Below are 21002 nucleotides of genomic sequence, written 5' to 3' on the forward strand. Positions count from 1 at the left end.
ACACCAACTGGGTATGGCGATATAAACTGAGCAGACACTAGCAGAGATGGGCTCGATAACGCACTAACACATGCTAGCTGAGGCAAGCAGCATACAACACACAGATGCTAGATTAACCTTGCAGCACAAAAAGGCCAGGTGATGAAAATCTCTACTCTGTCAAACGATCTTGATTGGGAGCATAAATCAAACAGATAAATACCAAAGGCTTTATTGGCATGGAAAGTGTTACCACATACTGTACATTGCCAAAGCAATCTGATCAAATCAGTGATGACGCAGATAGATAATAATAGGAAAAATAATAATACTTAATGAGTAATAACAATTAACAGGACAATACAGTAAGAAATAAAGTCCATAAGTCCATAATGTATGATACACTATCTGACGTGAAAGCTTTGGCCAGACACAACGTGTCACGACTTCGACCGAGGCAGGCTCTCCTTCCCGTTCGGGTGGCGCTCGGCGGTCGTCGTCACCGGCCTATTAGCTGCCACTGATCCTTTTCTCCCCCTCCCTATGTGTTTATTGGGTGCACCTGTTTTGTATTAGGGTGTAATTAGTTGGGCTTATTAGTCAGCCGGCCCGCACGTTTCTTTGTGCGGGATTGTTTGTTAATAAGAGTGGTGTTTGTTTCGTTCTTCGTGTTTACTGGACTGTGTTCATTTCCCCCGTGTCTGGGGTTGTTTGAGGAGTACACCCAGTGTGTTAGTAGGGTGGCCTGGTTTCTCCGTGTTCATTAAAGAACAGCTGTTATTGCACCTGCTGTTTTCCTGCACTTGACTTCGCACTCCGACACCCAGGCATTACACAACGGTGTAACGGCAGCCTTCCTCCTCTTCGTCTGAAGAGGAGGTGTAGCAGGGATCGGACCAACACGCAGCGTAGCCAGTGCTCAACATGTTTAATACGAACGATAAATGTGAACACTTAACAAATACAAAATAATAAATGTGGCAAACCGATACAGTCCTAGCTGGTGCAGAGAAAACACAAAGACAGGAAACAACCACCCACAAAATCCCAACACAAAACAAGCCACCTATATATGATTCCCAATCAGGGACAACGATTGACAGCTGCCTCTGATTGAGAACCATATTAGGCCGAACACAGAAACAGACAAACTAGACACACAACATAGAATGCCCACCCAGCTCACGTCCTGACCAACACTAAAACAAGCAAAACACATAAGAACTATGGTCAGAACGTGACAAACAGAAACACTTCCCACCTGGCAAAAACTGGTTGAATCAACGTAAGGGAATTTAGGCATTTTTTTTCACCCACATTTTCACCTAAATCCAATGACATGGTGAAATGTTCTGCTGATTTCACGTTGAATTCTGCTTAGTTGACAACTCAACCAATTGCAAATCAAAACTAGCTGTTAAACTGATGCCTGTGCCCAGCGGGTTCCCCTTTCGCGACTGTTTGTACTACCAACTAATTACTTTCTAACACAACCATTCCACTTCATTCTTTCACTTTAACGATGACCATCTCCTTCGATTTCTTCAGTTAATTTATCTTTCTTCACCCTCTCGCTCTTCTGTAACAGGAGCCAGTGTTGGGTTGGGTTAGTGGAGCTACTTATGAAGTTCGGAGGAAAATTGACTACTTACGCAGAGGGTCTCCCTGGCAGAGGGGTGAGGAGTGGATCTGGAAGAGAAGACAGGAGGATTTACAATTTTAACAACAGGGGGAACAATTGCTCCCAGACTGTCGGAGGCTGCCAGAGCCAGACCTCTTGTCCATACAGGCTGCTAGAACTCAGGCCAAGTACTGGCTGTTTTAAAAGAAGAGATCTACACTAAGCTCACTCTATCAAAGCAGAGTGCGAACTCCGACCTCCTGACAACACATAACTACCCCGGTGTTGATTAAATCAACCAAACAGAAATGTCTGCAAGAAGTCTTGAATCGATTGAGCTGTTGAGTCATGTCGACGAGTCATGCAAAGTTTTGCGTCCTGATTTCATAGTCGGGTTCATGCACTTCATAGGAGACATAAAGCCACTTCGTAAGAAAGTCAGAACTATTCACACTCGTAGCCACTTTATAACCACTACCCCCATAGCGTCATCTTACCAAACTTGACGAAGAGTACTCCGGTGGTGGAGACGGTGCCGTAGCTGTTGGTGGCCACACACTGGAAGTAGCCGGTGTCTGTGGTGTCCAAGTTACGGATGCGGAGGCGGGAGCCGTAGGGCGTGGGCCGGTAGGAGATCCGGCGAGGCTCTTGGACCACGGGAGCGTCGTTCTTCAGCCAGCGCACCGTGGGAAGGGGGTTACCGGAAACGCGACACAGCAGCTCTGCCGTCTGGCCCAGAGACGTGGTGATGTTGTTCATAGGAGCCTCCAGACGAAGAAACAGGTCTGGGATGGAGGGGGGGCGGGGGGGTAGAGGGAGTTAGATATGGACATTTAATGGGAGCAGAAATGAGAAAGAGAGAGGGAGGACAGAGAGGGGAGAAAGAGAAAAAATAGAGCGAGAGAAAATTAGACACGAGCGTCAGTATTTATTAGCTCTAGCTTTAAACATAAAACAATGTTTAAAAAACCTATTATCACAAAAAAACATTAAACGGATGACAGGACCATAGTCTTCTCTTGGCAACGAGATGGAAAGAGAAAGAGACAGCGAGAGGGAGAGAGACAGGCCAACAGTGAGAGAACTTTATAACACATTCATCACAATGACTGCATTGGCATTATTTATGTGAGTGGACAGCCAACTTTAGATCCAGACTATATATACAACATAATTCAGTCTATAAAAATACATACAATTATATGAAAGTACTATAAAAAAAATATCAGTGTAACAGGTGCATACAGGCATAGAGAATAGTACGAGGAGTGGCGTTTTATTCTGTAACCTTTACTCGGTACACCGCAGAGCCAAATCAGCAGAGAACTGCTGTAATGTGTTGATTTCTATCAAAAGGGTTAAGCAATAAACGCATCCACTAATGGAATGGCCTATTGAAAAGATGAGTTATTATTTCTAAATGTTCTAAGACCTGGTCATGTAAGGATTTTACTACAAACCTTGAGTTTAGTTATCTGGACCCTCCTCAAACAATGTTTCAACTCTCCCACAACACTATGGTTCAACTAACCCAGAATCTACATTTTCCCCCTCTAAATAACACTCCTCAGAAATGACTCTGACGTGTGTGTGTGTGTGTGTGTGTGTGTGTGTGTGTGTGTGTGTGTGTGTGTGTGTGTGTGTGTGTGTGTGTGTGTGTGTGTGTGTGTGTGTGTGTGTGTGTGTGTGTGCGTGTGTGTGCGTGTGTGCGTGTGTGTGTGTGTGCGTGTGTGTGTGTGAGTGAGGGAGGGAAAGTGTTTGTGTGTACTGGGTAGGAATCTGCCGGGTAGGAATCCTTTACAAGATATTTTGTGGTTGCCGCTGTGGTAACAAATTATTTGCCTTTCACCAAGTCTGTGTGTTGCCAGAGGAGTTTCAGGAGCACAGAAGTCATATAAAACTTTGGAAACGTACCTCTCCTCTCCAGAAGCTGCCCTGCCAGACACAGCCTGGTCTTACTGGTAGGCCAACGTCAACAGATCAACAGGACAACCCCACATTCTGCAGTGTAATACATAGGATGGTACACAGGCCCTGGGGGAGGGGGGGGGCAGGATCTCAAACACTGGACGTGCATGTCAGTGTGCATGCGTGTTTATACAACGGGTGGGTCTAATCCTGAATGCTATTTAGTTAAAACCGCATTCCAGCCGTGTCTATTCCACAAGTTGTCAAAATGCCTATTTACTCTGTTCCATCTGACTGCTGTCTGATCAGCCCAGCCAGGCAATTTATAAACTTGATCTCCACAATAAAAAGCATCTAGACATTATCTCAGTGGTGGAAAAATAACCCAATTGTCATACTTGAGTAAAGGAAAGATACCTTAATAGAAAATGACTCAAGTAAAAGTGAAAGTTTCCCAGTAAAATACTACTTGAGTAAAAGTCTAAAGGTATGTGGTTTTAAAAATACTTAAGTGTCAAAAGACAAAAACCAAGTGAAATTGCAAAAAAAGTGTCTGGACACCTCTATAACATGCCATTTACATACATTTTGTAGATTTAGTTAAAAAAAAGTGAACTTCGCATGAAAGCTGAAGGATTGAATAAGAGTGAAACATCACAGTAAAAGGATTTAAGGCCACTTAAATGATTACCAGGGTGATTAACCAAGCTGATGTGGCATTAAACACAAGCTGGTAAATAGCTGTTATCCCACAACACGTCTCAGTCCTCAGCATTGCCATAGCAACCACACGGTGGTCCTTGTTGTTGTACTATTTGGATCTTGACGGGGTGACGGACCTAACACGCTGTCACGGACCTAACACGCTGTTGGTGTGAGAGATATGTGTGTGTGTGGGGACATTTGCCTTGGCATATACCCTTCGCACCCCCAGACACACATACACCCGTCCTCCTGCGCCTCCTCCCCCCTCCCTCCTCCCTCAGACTCAACACAGCAATGTGGGACTGGCGTGTGGATGACAACCTGACAGCCTGGGGAGTCTAGCATCCCCCTCTTTCTCTACCCCTCCTCTCTCCCCCTTCTCCCACAACCTTCCCCCCCCCCTCCCAACTCTCAAATGAAATAAAACTGTATTAAAGTGCAATTAAAATACTTCAAGATACTTTATGGTCATATAAACAGCCTTAACCTTCTCCAACTCCCCCTCAAGCCTCACTCATGCCTCGACATCCCACAGTATCCCACCTACTCTTCGCCTCCGGCTTGCATTCTCTACCCTCATCTCTTCCTCCCTCCATTCCCAGCTTAGCCTCTCAGACCCTGTCTGTCTGACCAGGGAGGGCAGAGGAAGAGCTTGGTTTCCATCGCCTCTCCTCCGGTCTTTAGCCTCCGCTAGACAAACACAGACTCTCTTACAACAATATACAAACCTGGTCTGAGAAATAGAGAGAGAGAGAGGAGGGGGTAGCGGCTATTATTGCATTAGCCCCAGATACAGGCTGTTCCACCACTAAGATCACTGACTCAAGCTTCCTGTAATGAATTTAGGACACGCACGCGTCACCTTGACCGAAACGCTATTCTTTCCTATACCCAGCACACACACTCAAGTATGCACACACACACACACACACACACACACACACACACACACACACACACACACACACACACACACACACACACACACACACACACACACACACACACACACACACACACACACACACACACACACACACACACACACACACATTATTTTCTCTGTCAGTTTAACCTAACCCGCTAGCCAATTAAGTGAAGGAAGAGCAAATTTGATAATGAAATGGAATAATTGCAGTGAAGATTTTGATGTTCGGTATGATACCAGGGTATAGAGACGGCTCTGTACTCACTGTACTCACAGCTGGAGAGGATACTTGAGTGTTTGTGTCTGCGTCACAGGAGGTTGGTGGCACCTTAATTGGGGAGGACGGGCTCGTGGTAACGGCTGGGGCGGAATAGCTGGAATGATATCAAATACATCAAACAGTTTCCATGTGTTTTATGCCATTCCATTTACTCTGTTCCAGCCATTATTATGAGCCGTCCTCACCTCAGCAGCCTCCACTTGTGTGTCTGTGTGTGCGTGCGTGCACAGATGTCAGAGTGTGTATGACCCAGTGGCCTGATGCTCACAGACAGAGCTGGTCTTTAAAGGAAGACGGTGTTTATGAACAGGAGGGCCGTACTGACACTGACGGATGTCAGAAGGACATAAAACCTTCCTTATTAACTTCCAAACCTGCGTTGGTTAGAGGGGTTGGGAGCCATGAATCACCTCTGACTTAACAAGAGGCCTGCGGGGGCAAGCAGGGGCCACGTGGTCCTCAACTGCCGAGCTGAAACACGCACGTGTGGAATGGGCCAGAGTGTGTATATTTTACCATGGAATTACTAGTATACCTTTGACATGGAAATGACACTTCCCTACAGTGCGCCATTGTGTTCGCGGGAGTCGCATCTTTCCATAGGAGGGGTCATATTCATTTGTAGGCTAAACAGTTCGGACGCTACAGACGTTTCCATGAGGAGACCGTTTTTCTAGATGTCTCCTGGTCAGACAAAGACCGCTGTAGCCCTGCCACCTTCCACCGCAGATGCGGAAGGCCGACATCGGTGGATGTGGTCGATTGAGACGCAGCCCATGCAAAAAAAAACAAATGTCTAGCATAAACAGACACATTTTTCTGTGAATTTGTTATTTATTATGCCTCGAGCGGATAAATTATATATATATTTTTATGCACAGCTCATGAAGCCTCTTGATGATATGAAGCCTGAGGCAACTGCCTGCCTCAGGCATTATAGCCTTCTTATAAATTTGATAGAATTCATTTTTTCCCTAATAAAAACAAAAACAAAATAATGAAATCTCACATTTACCTAAGTATTCAAACCCTTCACCTTTGGCAGCGATTACAGCCTGGAGCCTTCTTGGGTATGACGCTACAAGCTTGGCACATCTGTATTTGGTGAGCTCCTCCCATTCTTCTCTGCAGATCCTCTCAAGCTCTGTCAGGTTGGATGGGGAGCATCGCTGCACAGCTATTTTCAGGTCTCTCCAGAGATGTCCGATCTGGTTCAAGTCCGGGCTCTGGCTGGGCCATTCAAGGACAATCAGAGACTTGTCCCAAAGCCACTCCTGCATTATCTTGGCTGTGTGCTTAGGGTCGTTGCCCTGTTGGAAGGTAAACCGTCACCCCAGTCTGAGGACCTGAGCGCTCTGGAGCAGGTTTTCATCAAGGACCTCTCTGTACTTAATCTGTTCATCTTTCCCTCGATCCTGACTAGTCTCCCTGTCCCAGCCGCTGAAAAACATCCCCACAGCATGATGCTGCCATCACCATACTTCCTCCAGACGTGACGGTCAAAGAGTTCATTCTTGGTTTCATCAGACAAGAGAATCCAGTTTCTCATGGTCTGAGAGTCCTTTAGGTGCCTTTTGGCAAACTCCTTTTGGCAAACTCCAATTTTTGTTGTTTTCATTGTTTCTCTATGGATAATTGCAATATTGAGAGTAAAAAAACTAAAAAAATCCCAAACCAGGAAAAGTACAACAGAGAAAACTAAATTCTGGAAAATACCCAACATAATTTTATGGGGCCCTTATAGTTGTTTATTAAAGGCCCAGTGCAGTCAAACATGTGATGTCCTGTGTTTTATGTATATTTCCACACTAAGATGTTGGAATAATACTGTGAAATTATGAAAACGATGGTGATGCCCTTTTAGTATAAGAGCTGTTTGAAAAGGCCTCCTGAAATTTCTGCCTGTGTTGGTGGGATGGAGTTTTGGCCTTTCATGGTGACAATAAAAAAGAGAGTTCAAAACCTCTCTGCCAATAACAGCTAGTTTTCAGTTGTCACCTCCCACTCAAACTACTCCCAGACAGTCCTAGCAAAATTATTGCTTGAGAAATGTATCTTTGCTGAGAAGCAATTATAATGTTTGTTGGACCATTTTAATTGAAAACAGAGTAAGGTACTTAATTGTTACCCAGAAAGCATATGATAATGACCTTTAACCTTTCTTTTCCCAGGTATATTGACAGAAACCACATCTCTGATTCAGAGAGGTTGGGTTAAATGTGGAAGACACATTTCGGTTGAATGCATTCAGTTATGTAACTAACTAGGTACCCCCTTTCCCTAATTTCTTGTACACCAATGACCCGGGGAAGAGTTGCAGGGTAGAGAAGAGAAGAATGTGCCTATATGGCTGCGATTAGATAGGCAGGCCAATTCTGATACCAATCAGATCAGTTATTTCGCCCATAAGTGGGACAAATATCAGAATTAGGCACCTGTGTAAACGCAGACTCAAGGTTCTGTGCAGGCCAGTCAAGTTCTTCCAAGCAATTTCTGTATGGACCTCGCTTTGTGCACAGGGGCATTGTCATGCTGAAACAGGAAAGGCCTTCCCCGAACTGTTACCACAAAGTTGGAAGCACAGAATCGTCTAGAATGTCATTGTATGTTGCAGCGTTAAGATTTCCCTTAACTAGAACTAAGGGGCCTAGCCCGAACCATGAAAAACAGCCCCAGACCATTATTCCTCCTCCACCAAACTTTACAGTTGGCACTATGGATTGGGGCAGGTAGCGTTCTCCTGGCATCCACCAAACCCACATTTGTCCGTTGGACTGCCAGATGGTGAAGCGTGATACATCATCCCAGAGAATGTGTTTCCACTGCTCCAGAGTCCAATGGCGGTGAGCTTTACACCACTCCAGCTGATGCTTGGCATTGTGCATGGTGATCTTAGGCTTGTGTGTGACTGCTCGGCCATGGAAATCCATTTCATTAAGCTCCCGACAAACATTTATTCTGCTGACGTTGCTTCCAGAGGCAGTTTGGAACTCGGTAGTGAGTGTTGCAACCGAGGACAGATTATTTTTTACGTGCTACATACTTCAGCACTCAGCGGGCCCGTTCTGTTAGCTTGTGTGTCATACCACTTCGCGGCTGAGCCGTTGTTGCTCCTAGATGTTTCCACTTCACAATAACAGCACTAGCAGGGCAGAAATTTGACGAACTGACTTGTTGGAAAGGTGGCATCCTATGACGTTGCCACGTTGAAAGTCGCTGAGCTCTTCAGTAAGGCCATTCTAATGCCAATGTTTGTCTATGGAGATTGCATGGCTGTGTGCTCAATTTTATACACCTGTCAGCAACGGGTGTAGCTGAATTAGCCGAATCCCTTAATTTGAAGGGGTATCCACATACTTTTGGTGGTGTAGTGTTTGCTTTATAGCTCAAAATAATCTATGTACAAAATAGTGAACAAATACTAAAACAATCCCCTTTTTATGATAGCAGCATATATCTGAAGGTCTTTAGATTGTTCCGATTGTTTCTCCATGTATTGTTTTACTGCCTAAGAAAGTTGCAATGCTCCGTATGGCTAGCTCAGGCCATTCACTGGTGCATTCTGAGAGGAGAGCCCTCGGTTGAAAATCACTCAAACAGACAGCACTGACTGCACAAACAGACAGTATGTCCGACTTGACCTGTACACCAGAGGAAGAGTCTGCAGTCATTTGATCCCAACCCATTTGAACACTTCATCATTTTCATAGTGGACAAAAGACCAAAAAAGTGAGACTATAGGTCTAGTTTTCCAATAGTCAATTCCGTGAATTTAAGTTTCATTAATGTGACCAGCTAAAACGACATGGTTGTGGCGCTAGGCTAACATTGGTTAGTCTGGTGTAAGGTCTATGTGTCAGAGCTATGTTATGTGAAGTGGTACCTCATACACAGAGCACTATGTTTGCCAGTGATGTGTGAATCATATCTGGACACATCTGATAGGACAAGTTGTGTCTAAGGACACACACGCACTGCAGAGATAACAAGGTGTGTGTGTGTGCGTCTGTCTGTCTGTGAACTCCTCCCTATGAGGCAAGATGTTCGGGACCACGAAAGAGTTCACAAAATGTCACATCCCAGTATATCACACTGTGATTGGTTGAGGAGGTTGAGGGGGAAATTAAGTGGAGCCAGTTCAGAAAGGAAACCTGGGTGCCCCGCATCAGCTGACGCATCCCAATAGATGCTAGGATCAATCACGCCTACCTTATTGGGTGGGTATTTAAGATATACGCATCTGCTCTCTCATCCTGCTGCAACTGCTACTATGCGCTGGCCTCTTAATCTGCATCGACGCTACCTCGTTTGGCTGCTCCAGGGATCAACCACGTTGCTGCTCTACTGTTGTCAGTCAATAGCGGACACAATCTAGCTAGCAAAGTAGAATTAGCCTTGGGAGTAGCTTGTCATATAGCTAGCTACTCGTTTGTTCCCAATACCAGCTTTCGGGCAGATTCGGTGCACTCCGTGAATTCACAGCCCATCATGAGGAATCATCCCACGACATACAAGAAGGAGGTAGCCTATGCTAGGCTAGCATACAGGTAAAGCGTTGATATACAGGAGTGAGTAGCAATGTTTTCTAATCATGAGCAGGAGATGGTGTTATCATGATGCGTCGATTGTATTTCAGTCTATCTGCATACGTTTATCGTTGAGTGCAGCATCAAACTATTGTAAAGTGGCTGTTCCACTGGATGTCATAAGGTGAATGCACCAATTTGTAAGTCGCTCTGGATAAGAGCGTCTGCTAAATGACTTAAATGTAAATGTAATATCGATCGTCATTTTCACTGAGCGTCACGTAGCTCATGAGAACGAATTATGAATAAGAATTATGTATATTATCAGTGATGGGCTATATTTTAAAGGTCATCCCAATCACATTAGAAGTGACTTGCGCCGGCAGTCAGACCTTAAATATCGTTCATAATCATTATGACTATGGTTATTGTTCTTGGAACTCTATTTCTTAATATTCAACTTAATTTGCATACTGGTCTGTATTATTGTGTTGTACAGATACACTCATGCTGGTTTCTGCACTGGGCAATCAGAGTACCTGCGTTCATTAGTGCATATTTGTTGCATAAGTCACACTATTAGCATACATTGATGGTATAATTTCAGTCAACGTAGTTACAGTTGAAGTCGGAAGTTTACATTCACTTAGGTTGGGGTAAATAAAACGCGTTTTTCAAAGAATCCACAAATTTCTTGTTAACAAACTATAGTTTTGGCACTTAGGAAAGGACATCTACTTTGTGCATGACAAGTCATTTTTACAACAATTGTTAATAGACAGATTATTTCACTTAAAATTCACTGTATCACAATTCCAGTGGGTCAGAAGTTTACATACACTAAATTGACTGTGCCTTTAAACAGCTTGGAAAATTCCAGAAAAGGATGTCATGGCTTTAGAAGCTTCTGATAGGCTAATTGACATCATTTGAGTCAATTGGAGATGTACCTGTGGATGTATTTCAAGGCCTACCTTCAAACTCAGTGCCTCTTTGCTTGACATCATGGGAAAATCTAAAGAAATTAGCCAAGACCTCAGAAAAAAAATTGTAGACCTACACAAGTCTGGTTCATCCTTGGGAGCAATTTCCAAATGCCTGAAGGTACCAATTTCATCTTTACAAACAATAGTACGCAACTATAAACACCATGGGACCACGCAGCCGTCATACCGCTCAGGAAGGAGACGCATTCTGTCTGCTAGAGATGAATGTACTTTGGTTCGAAAAGGCAAATCAATCTCAGAACAACAGCAAAGGACCCTGTGAAGATGCTGGAGGAAACAGGTACAAAAGTATCTATATCCACAGAAAAATGAGTCCTCCGAAACCGCCATAAAAAAGCCAGACTACGGTTTGCAACTGCACACGGTAACAAAGATCGTACTTTTTGGAGAAATGTTCTTTGGTCTGATGAAACAAAAATAGAACTGTTTGGCCATAATGACCATCGTTGTGTTTGGAGGAAAAAGGGGGAGGCTTGCAAGCCAAAGAACATCATCCCAACCGTTTTGCACGAGGGTGACAGCATGACTGGTGCACTTCACAAAATAGATGGCATCATAAGGTAGGAAAATTATGTGGATATATTGAAGCAACATCTCAAGACATCAGTCAGGAAGTTAAAGCTTGGTCGTAAATGGGTCTTCCAAATGGACAATGAACCCAAGCATACTTCCAAAGCTGTGGCAAAATAAGGACAACAAAGGCAAGGTATTGGTGTGGCCGGCACAAAGCCCTGACCTAGATCCTACAGAAAATTTGTGGGCAGAACTGAAAAAGCGTGTGCGAGCAAGGAGGCCTACAAACCTGACTCAGTTACACCAGCTCTGTCAGGAGGAATGGGACAAAATTCACCCAACCTATTGTTGGAAGCTTGAGGAAGGCTACCCGAAACGTTTTATCCCACGTTTGACCACAATTTAAAGGCAATGCTACCAAATACTAATTGAGTGTATGTAAACTTCTGACCCACTGGGAATGTGATGAAAGAAATAAAAGCTGAAATAAATAATTCTCTCTACTATTATTCTGACATTTCACATTCTTAAAATAAAGTGGTGATCCTAACTGACCTAAGACAGGGAATTTTTACTAGGATTAAATGTCAGGAATTATGAAAAACTGAGTTTAAATGTATTTGGCTAAGGTGTATGTAAACTTCCGACTTCAACTGTATATTTACTTCATTCTTATTTGCAGCAGTAGATTTAGGCTATTTATTAGCATTTCTAGTCATGTGTCATGCATTTTACACATCCATCTTGTGTTCTAGCAGTATTATTGTAGTGGCTGGTCTTACTCTATACTATTGTAGCGAGCACTTCATTCTAGTCATATATTAGTACTGGTATTAATTCATTTTATGAGCATTTAGTTTTTTTCATGTCTTTCATACTATACTGAACAAAAATAAAAACGCAACATGACATGAGTTTATATAACGAAATCAGTCAATTGAAATAAATTCATCAGGCCTTAATCTATGGATTTCACATGACTGGGAAAGTCACCCACTGGGCAGCCAGACCCAGCCAATCAGAATGAGTTTTTCCCCACTAAAGGGCTTTATTTACAGACATCGTAATGAAGTTCAGTGCATATCAGTACAGATGGTTGGGTGCTTATTGCTTAGGTTGCTTATAGTAGATATTTCATGTAGGCCATAGATGATTAGGCTACTCATATAGTTCTGTTCTTTAGGGTGGCTGGGTTCACCCTGCTTTGTGGCAGATAGAAAGATGGTCACGCCCTGACCTTAGAGAGCCTTTTTATGTCTCTATTTGGTTTGGTCAGGGTGTGACTTGGGGTGTGCATTCTATGTTTTGTTTTCTATGATTTTGTGTTTCTATGTTTTGGCCGGGTGTGGTTCTCAATCAGGGACAGCTGTCTATCGTTGTCTCTGATTGGGAACCATACTTAGGTAGCCCTTTTTCCCTCCTTTCATTGTGGGTAGTTGACTTTTGTTTGTGGCACTTAGCCCTGTAAGCTTCACAGTCGTTTTGTATTGTTTATTGTTTTTGTTGGCGTCATTCCAAATAAAAAGTAATGTACGCACACAACGCTGCACCTTGGTCCGCTTCTTCCAGCGAGGGTACCCGGCGGGACGTCATCAAGGGATAGATAGGAGTTATACGTCACTCAGTATGCACGTATGGTTAACATTCTATTTAGGACTGATTTGCATGATCGGATGCCTTTAGGTGGTCATTTGATACTATTTCAACAGTGCTTCTGTCGTAGCTGCACGTAGTCATCTGGCGTAAGGTTCTGCTGTTTTGGGGATCGGTATAGCTCGCTTTGCTCGGACAGTGAGTTACCCTGAAGGAGCAGAGCCTATATCGCCAAGACTTGCATTATCCATTGCTGAATAAATTGTTCAACATATTTTTACGTGGTGTTTTCGTTTTATTTAGAAATTGTGCGGAACCAGTTCAGATATTAGAGGCTTGTATCAATCATGCCTACCTTATTGGTTGGGTATTTAAGCTATACGGGTCTGCTCTCTTCTTGCTACTGGTACTATGCACTGGCTTCTTGCTCCCACCACCAACCTGCCTCCACCTGTTAGGTTCTGTGTTCCTGCCTGGGGGGGATTGGTATAGTTTACCGCACTCACTGCCCGTAGACTATATTTTATATGGATCTTTTGCTCAGACAGTGAGTTACCCTGAAGGAGCAGAGCCTATATTGCCAAGACTTGCATTATTCATTGCTGAATAAATGGTACAAAATATTTCTACGATGCACTTTCCTTCTGAAATGACTATTGGAACAGCCCGCTTGCACACTCCACTGACTGCCATAATGATAGATAATAGAGATGGAAGAGAAAGGAGGAGAGATATGTCCTGCCAATGTTCGTACAACAAACCCATTCTTCCCCTAATTGTCTTGTGTGGAGTGTTGTGGTGATTGGCAACCCAATCCCTCCGAAACCAAAACTCAGCCGGGCTCTTGACATTTCTTTAACATCAGCAGATTACTAAATTGTTCCCATCATCGCCCCTCTCTTTATTACAGTGACTTTGTTTGGACCTGTGTCTGAGAGGGGAAAGCATGCACACACACACACACACACACACACACACACACACACACACACACACACACACACACACACACACACACACACACACACACACACACACACACACACACACACACACACACACACACACGTCAAACCCACCCAAATCACCCTACTTCAGCTGCATTCTACCTCTACTGTAAGTGAGTCACTGGTTAAAGTGGCAATATGTCACTTTTTGGGTGACCTGACAAAATCCACATAGAAATATGAGTTATAGATCTATCATTATAATCGAAAGCAAGTCTAAGAAGCGGTAGATGTGTTCTATGTGGGCTATTTCTATGCTCCCCATTCTTCAGTTTTGTTTATGCATCTTTTACTTTCGGTTTTGTACACAACATTCAAAACGGATGAAACAACAATATTTTTGGTTATGGAAAATATATTTCACAGCCGGCTTAGATGGTACAGTGATTCTCTACACTATACTAGCTTATTTTGTCACATAAACTGAAATTAGGCGAACTATTCGAGTTTTAGCAATCAGGAAATGGCAGATCGATTTCTGCGTACTGCAACTTTTAATACAGACCTAATACTGCCATAGAGTAGACTGTCTGCTGGCCTGGACCTCACAGCAGGAGACAGGCTAGAAACCTGAGCTGGAGCACAGCTACCATAACATGGGAAGGATGATGAGCTACCTGGCTCTACACTGCAGCCCGCTCTGGCAAAGGTGAAACTCTAAATCCATATTAGACCTTTTCAAAGCAAAATAACTACCAGGAGAGTGTGTGTGTGTGTGCGCGTGTGTGCCTGCTTGCGTGTGTGTGAAAGCTAGATGGAAACTTATACTCTCAAGACGTGCCAAACACATTACAAGCACACTAAGTGTATAATCACTTTGTATTCTCACTAGGATGTTCCACAATGTAACAGTGATGCAAAGCTGTTACAACATCATCTATGTATGTTAACCACAACGGTGACGCACTGTACAGTCTACTGCCAGCCAACTCCGCCTCACTACAAGGTGTGGAAAACCCAATGATCTACAGTACATAAACATACAGTACATATGTCTATGGGGAAAACCCCAGGAAAAAGAGACTCCGGTTTCAAGAGCTGTAAAATATAATCAGCTCTGTCGTCAAAGTCAGACAGCGACAATAATGAGTCTCCTTCAGGAAGTACTCGTGACTCGCTCCGTCGAGACACGGTCATCTGAATGAAGGTTCGCTGCTTCCCTAATTAAAAGCCCTCGATTAACACTGAGGTTGGCGCTAAGCTAAATGACAGATCCTTGGAATAAGACCAAGGAGCTGATCGTGGACGACAGGAAACAGGGCGGCAGTATCCCATCCACATTGAGGCAGCAGTAGTGTGGGTCGAGAACTTCAAGTTCCTTGGTGTTCAAATCACTAAAATGGTCCACACGCGCACAGTTGTGAAGAGGGCGCGACAGCGCCTCTTCCCCATCAGGAGGAATCCCCGGAAAATCGTTAAAGACTCCAGCCGCCCAATCCATAGACTGGTCTCTCTGCTTCCTCATAGGAACCAGTACCGAAGCATCAAGTCTGACACCAACAGGCTCCTGAATAGCTTGTATCCCCAAGCCATGAGACTGCTAAATATACTGAACAAAAATATAAATGCAACATGCAACAATTGTAAAGATTTGACTGAGTTACAGTTCATATAAAGAAAACCGGTCAATTGAAATACCTTCATTAGGCCCTAATCTATGGATTTCACATGACTGGGAATATAGATATGCATCTGTTGGTCACAGATACCTTAAAATTAAAAGGTAGGGGCGTGGATCAGAAAACCAGTCAGTATCTGGTGTGACCACCATTTGCCTCATGCAGCGTGACACATCTTCTTCGCATAGAGCTGATCAGGCTGTTGATTGTGGCCTGTGGAATGTTGTCCCACTCCTCTTCAATAACTGTGTGAAGTTGCTGGATATTGGTGGGAACTGGAACATGCTGTTGTATACGTCGCTCCAGAGCATCCTAAACATGCTTGATGTCTGGTGAGTATGCAGGCCATGGAAGAACTGGGCCATTTTCAGCTTCCAGGAATTATGTACAGATCCTTGCAGCATGAGGCCATGCATTACCATGCTGAAACATGAGGTGATGGAGGCAGATGAATGGCACAATGGGCCTCAGGATCTCGTCACGGTATATCTGTGCTTTCAAATTACCATTGATAAAATGCAATTGTGTTTGTTGTCCGTAGCTTATGCCTGCCTTTACCATAACCCCACTTCCGCCATTGGGCACTCTATTCACAACGTTGACATCAGCAAATCGTTCGCCCACACAACACCATACACATGGTCTGCGCTTGTGAGGCCGGTTGAACGTACTGCCAAATGATCTAAAACAACTTTGGTAGAGAAATTAATATTCTCAGCTCTGGTGGACATTCCTGTAGTCAGCATGCCAACTGCACTCTCCCTCATAACTTGAGACATCTGTGGCATTGTGTTGTGTGTCAAAACTGCACATTCTAGAGTGGCCTTTTATTGTCCCCAGCACAAGGTGCACCTGTGTAATGATCATGCTGTTTAATCAGCTTATGACACACCTGTAAGGCGGATGGATTATCTTGGCAAAGGAAAAATGCTCACTAACAGGCATGTAAACATATTTGCGCACAACATTTGAGAGGAATAAGAACATTTCTGGGATCTTTTACTTCAGCTCATGAAACATGGGACCAACACTTTAAATGTTGCGTTTATATATTTCACACACACACACACACATTTATACAGACTACCTCTATCACTCCAGTATCCCTGCACATTGTAAATATGGTATTGGAACTGACCCTGTATATAGTTTACATACTTTCTCGTGTTTTTTACAACCTTTCTCGTGTTTTTCTTATTTTCATTTCTTGTGGGTTTTTGTTTTACCGTATGTTATTTTTAGTACTAAATTGATATTGATTACTACATTGGTCAGTTTAGAGCCTGCGAGAAAGACATTTCACTGTACTTGTGCACGTGACAATAAAACATGAAACTTTCCTGCAAACGGACTATGCAGATTGACTCGGCTGCTGTCATAGGACCTGAATGGTGTCTGCTCGACGAATCAAAAACACCTTCTGGCTCCAGACACAACACTGGCCAATCAGCATGCTTCCATCAGATAACAGAGCCCCATGTTAGCAAGCTAGCAACAGCATTGTACCTGTGTACAGTGTAGCGCTGCTGCTATACAAACAGTACAGGATTCCTTCTGCCTTGGCTTCGAATAAGATCTTAGCCACCGTGTGAAAGGCATAGCCAAGTGGAACAGCTGATACACACAAACAACACAGGACCAGTGACGTGAATTGTTGTCCGAAGTGCATCGAGTAAACCACATTGACACAACTGGACAAAAATCGGCATCACAGTTAACAAGTCCACACATTGGTTTATCTTTGTCCCATCCATGTCTCTACATGTAAGTCACAACTGTGTCATTCTAACTGGCTTGTTTTTTTTATCTTCGTTTGTTTGCTTGTGTACACCACTGTGTGTGTGTGTGTGTGGTGTGTGCGTGTGTGCGATCTCTCACCTGAGCTGTTCCAAGTGGAAGCGCCCATCACACTAGGGTCTTCAAACCCTGTAGAGAGAGAGAGAGAGAGAGAGAGGAGGAGAGATCATATGGTTAGTGGGTTGCTTCTGCAGTACTACTGCTATCAGCATACCCAGCCGTCACCTGCGTCTCAAGATGTCTCAAGACATGGTGATGGCTGGTTCTGAGGCTCTGCCGTGACCCAAAATGAAGTGGCATCGGGGGTACGATGGTATCATTCAACACGAGTCAGTTCCACAGACGGAGAGAAAAGCAAACTTCAGACACCCCACCCCGATGCTTCTTGGGCGAGTTATACATTTGAAATGAAGAGAGAAACAGGGTTAAAACAGTTCATCCCTGGGTGATGATGATAATAATGTTATTCCTGAAGACCAGATGCCGGTAGTATCAGACAGGGGACACCATAGAGTCATGCCCCAGTAGGCTACGGTATTATTAATACCTGACGACAGACGGCTCTCCTCTCTGTGTCCGCATCCCAAATGGGTACCCTTTTCCCCTGTGGGACCCTTTTTCAAAAGTAGTGCACTATGTAGGGAACAGGGTGCCATTTGGGACGCAGGCGGTGTGTCTTAACCAGATATTAGGCTGCAGGCAGAGAGAACTATTCACATCCACTGTCCGCAGGCCAAGAGGTGATATCTGTCCAATGTAATATCTCTGCACTGGACAATAAACAGGGAGTTTACAGCAGGAGGCAGGAGCTGTGGGATATTGTCTCTCTCGTTCTCTTACACACACACACACACACACACACACACACACACACACACACACACACACACACACACACACACACACACACACACACACACACACACACACACACACACACACACACACACACACACACACACACACACACACACACTACCATCCTTTCTCCAGACTTCCACTTCTTTCCTCTCACTGCACCCCTATCTTTCAGCCACTCTTTCTCTACACCTTCTCTCATGTTTCTCTTTCTCTCCCTCTAGCTGTGTGTCTCTCTGTTATGTAGTGAGTTCCCACAGCCATGTTGGAGTGAGGGTGTTTAATGGGACATACTCTCTGCAGGTTACTGTGTTTGTTTAATTTTGACGGATGGACAGAGTGCTGACAGACGGACAGACAGACAGACATGGGCCTTTTCTGTCACAGCCTCAGACTGTACTGTAAGTAACCTAACTGGAGCCACACCTGCTCACCAGAACCTTTCAAACAGACTCAAAGTGTACTCACGCACTTCACTATCCATAATATATCATACAATATACTATACACTATCCTCCAGTAGCAAAATACGATAATCAAAATCAAACACAACATTAGCAAGGTCTCATTTTTATACATTTTATGATTGAAATAACACATTTATGCAGGGGCGTAACTTTCAACCTGGGGACGGAGGGGGCATGTCCCCTCTTAAATTGCATTTTTGTCCCGCCCCCAGTTTTTCTTAGTTGACGGATGTAGTTGGCAAGGTAACTTGACAGAAAAAAACTAAACTAGTGTTCAGTCGCAGTGCTGAGCTAGTATTGTAACTGACATGTCACTCTAGCTAATGGTTCATCTCCTCTCGACTGAGGTGGATGAATAAGCTATGCTAGCTAGTACAGTAGCTACCAGGTCAGCTCTAGCCTCTAGATATCTGTCAGATAGTGATATGAGTTGGCTATCCAACAGCTGTTGTTTGTATGGAAATGTTTTGTAGTCTTTGTTTTGTCTCGTTTCAGAAGTAAATGAACTTGGCTAGCTTTCGCCAGTTGATGTGCCGCTAGAGAGAGAGCTGGCCAAAAGTTGGCTAACGTTAGCTATTATTTTTGCCTCAATCAAACTAGACCTGAATCAAACAATGAAACCATCGGCCAAACGATTGAAGATTGATATTCTGACAATTTTTCAGTGCATTGTGAGTTTTATTAGTCAGTATGTCAATGTAACGTTATTGATCTGCCAGTTTCCCTAGCTAATTCCCTACTTTTCACAGTGACACAGTAATAAACAGCTCTAACGTTGCTGGTTTTACTATCACGGTGCACAGTAGAGGTCTGCACAGGACCAATTTCTTCATCCTGCACCCGCTGGCATTCTGTCTGAGTCCCACCCGCTACCGCAAGAACTGGTACCAACCCCAACCGCAGTCTCCTAATGTTATTTTAGGCTTATGTGAGGCAGCAAAAAATAACTTCATACATAGGTCAAATTACCAGAGATTCTCATATGGCCCTAATATTGTATTACGGGGCTATATCAGCCAATATGCTAGATGTAGTTTGAAGAGAGCAGAGTTGGAGAAACTTGCACTTTCTCTTGAGCTATTTTTATAGCCTACCTTTAAGGAGTGGGAAGATTTTCAGATGGAGAAATATGGGTGACCAATATTTAGGCCTATTTCTAGGCAATGTAGTAAACTATAGTCTAATCTTAGGCCTATTTTAGGAAGTATATTTCCTTTCAAATATAAGTGTCCCGTGCTTCTCTACATAGGCTATAGCCTACTCTATTTAACTGAGACCATATGCACACCTGATCTCACAGGTATGGCTCCTGAACTGGAAACAGCAAGAATTATGACAGTGACACTTGCTACGTTTTGCATAGTACTATAGGATATAGTCTACCTTTTAGGAGGACGATTTGCAGGCAGAGACAAATAAATGGGTAATCGATACTTGTTGAAAATTAAAAAGGCACAACACTCGCTCACCCTAGTAGCCTAGCCTATGTGCACATTGTGACTTTTCCTTTTCCATGATGATTACATCTTTTGATTGCACTTCGACTCATGTTGGTTGAGCGCCCTCCTCTTCTTTCCATTACCAATATTTATCTACAGACTCTGTCATAAACTACAGTATAATCATATTTAAGTTAATTTCATAATAATTTTTTTCAGCACTTGATTCTCAAGGCCATGTACAGCAGGCAGCCTACTCTATTTCAGTGAGACAACACACACTAGGCACACTTGAACTCTCACGCCCATCTAGGAGAGGTAGGCTACTGAAGTTGAAGCAGCGAACTCTGAGTGTGTGAATAATGCGAAAAATATGTGCTTTTAATTCAATAGTTAGACAAACGCATAAAAAGCAGAAAGAGGACCGTTTCCAAATAACCTGTGGGACAACAACAAGATTTTCATCCCAAAGTCGTCTGTCTGACCGCAGCATGAACAACGACGACCGCGACGCAATGATCTCTGTCGGGACCTGCAGGTTCCCGCAGGCATCCCGCGGGAATGCAGCTCTAGTGCAGTCAGTACACAACACTATGCTCATCATGTCTTAGCAGGATCCGATGGTGACACGAGTCCCAGCAGGGTCAGACAGCCAGGGAAGACCAGTCTACGGAGCTCAGGTGAATTTTGCAGTATATTCAGTGAATGATACAAAGTTCCATCTTGAATTGATGAGTAGACAGTAGCTACAGGAC

At 43.8% G+C, this 21002-nt stretch overlaps 1 protein-coding gene across 3 annotated transcripts in view; it reads right to left on the reverse strand.

Moving 5' to 3' along the window:
- Positions 1-21002, reverse strand: part of LOC129855525 (inactive tyrosine-protein kinase transmembrane receptor ROR1-like) — a 175854-nt gene that overhangs the window by 43344 nt on the left and 111508 nt on the right. For 2 of the 3 annotated variants that reach the window (XR_008759519.1, XM_055923288.1), the window contains exons 2-4: positions 17565-17612; positions 2098-2385; positions 1632-1668 (exon numbers count right to left, since the gene is read on the reverse strand). Coding sequence is in view for 2 of the 3 variants with exons in the window: in XM_055923288.1 (XP_055779263.1) it covers positions 1632-1668; positions 2098-2385; positions 17565-17612 (373 nt within the window). In the remaining variant the exon portion in view is untranslated. Of the gene's footprint in view, positions 1-1631; positions 1669-2097; positions 2386-5406; positions 5475-17564; positions 17613-21002 lie in introns of those variants that run through there. The other variant, XM_055923289.1, reaches the window with a different exon arrangement.

The sequence above is a fragment of the Salvelinus fontinalis genome, chromosome 5, assembly GCF_029448725.1.
Source record: "Salvelinus fontinalis isolate EN_2023a chromosome 5, ASM2944872v1, whole genome shotgun sequence".
Lineage (NCBI taxonomy): Eukaryota > Metazoa > Chordata > Actinopteri > Salmoniformes > Salmonidae > Salvelinus > Salvelinus fontinalis.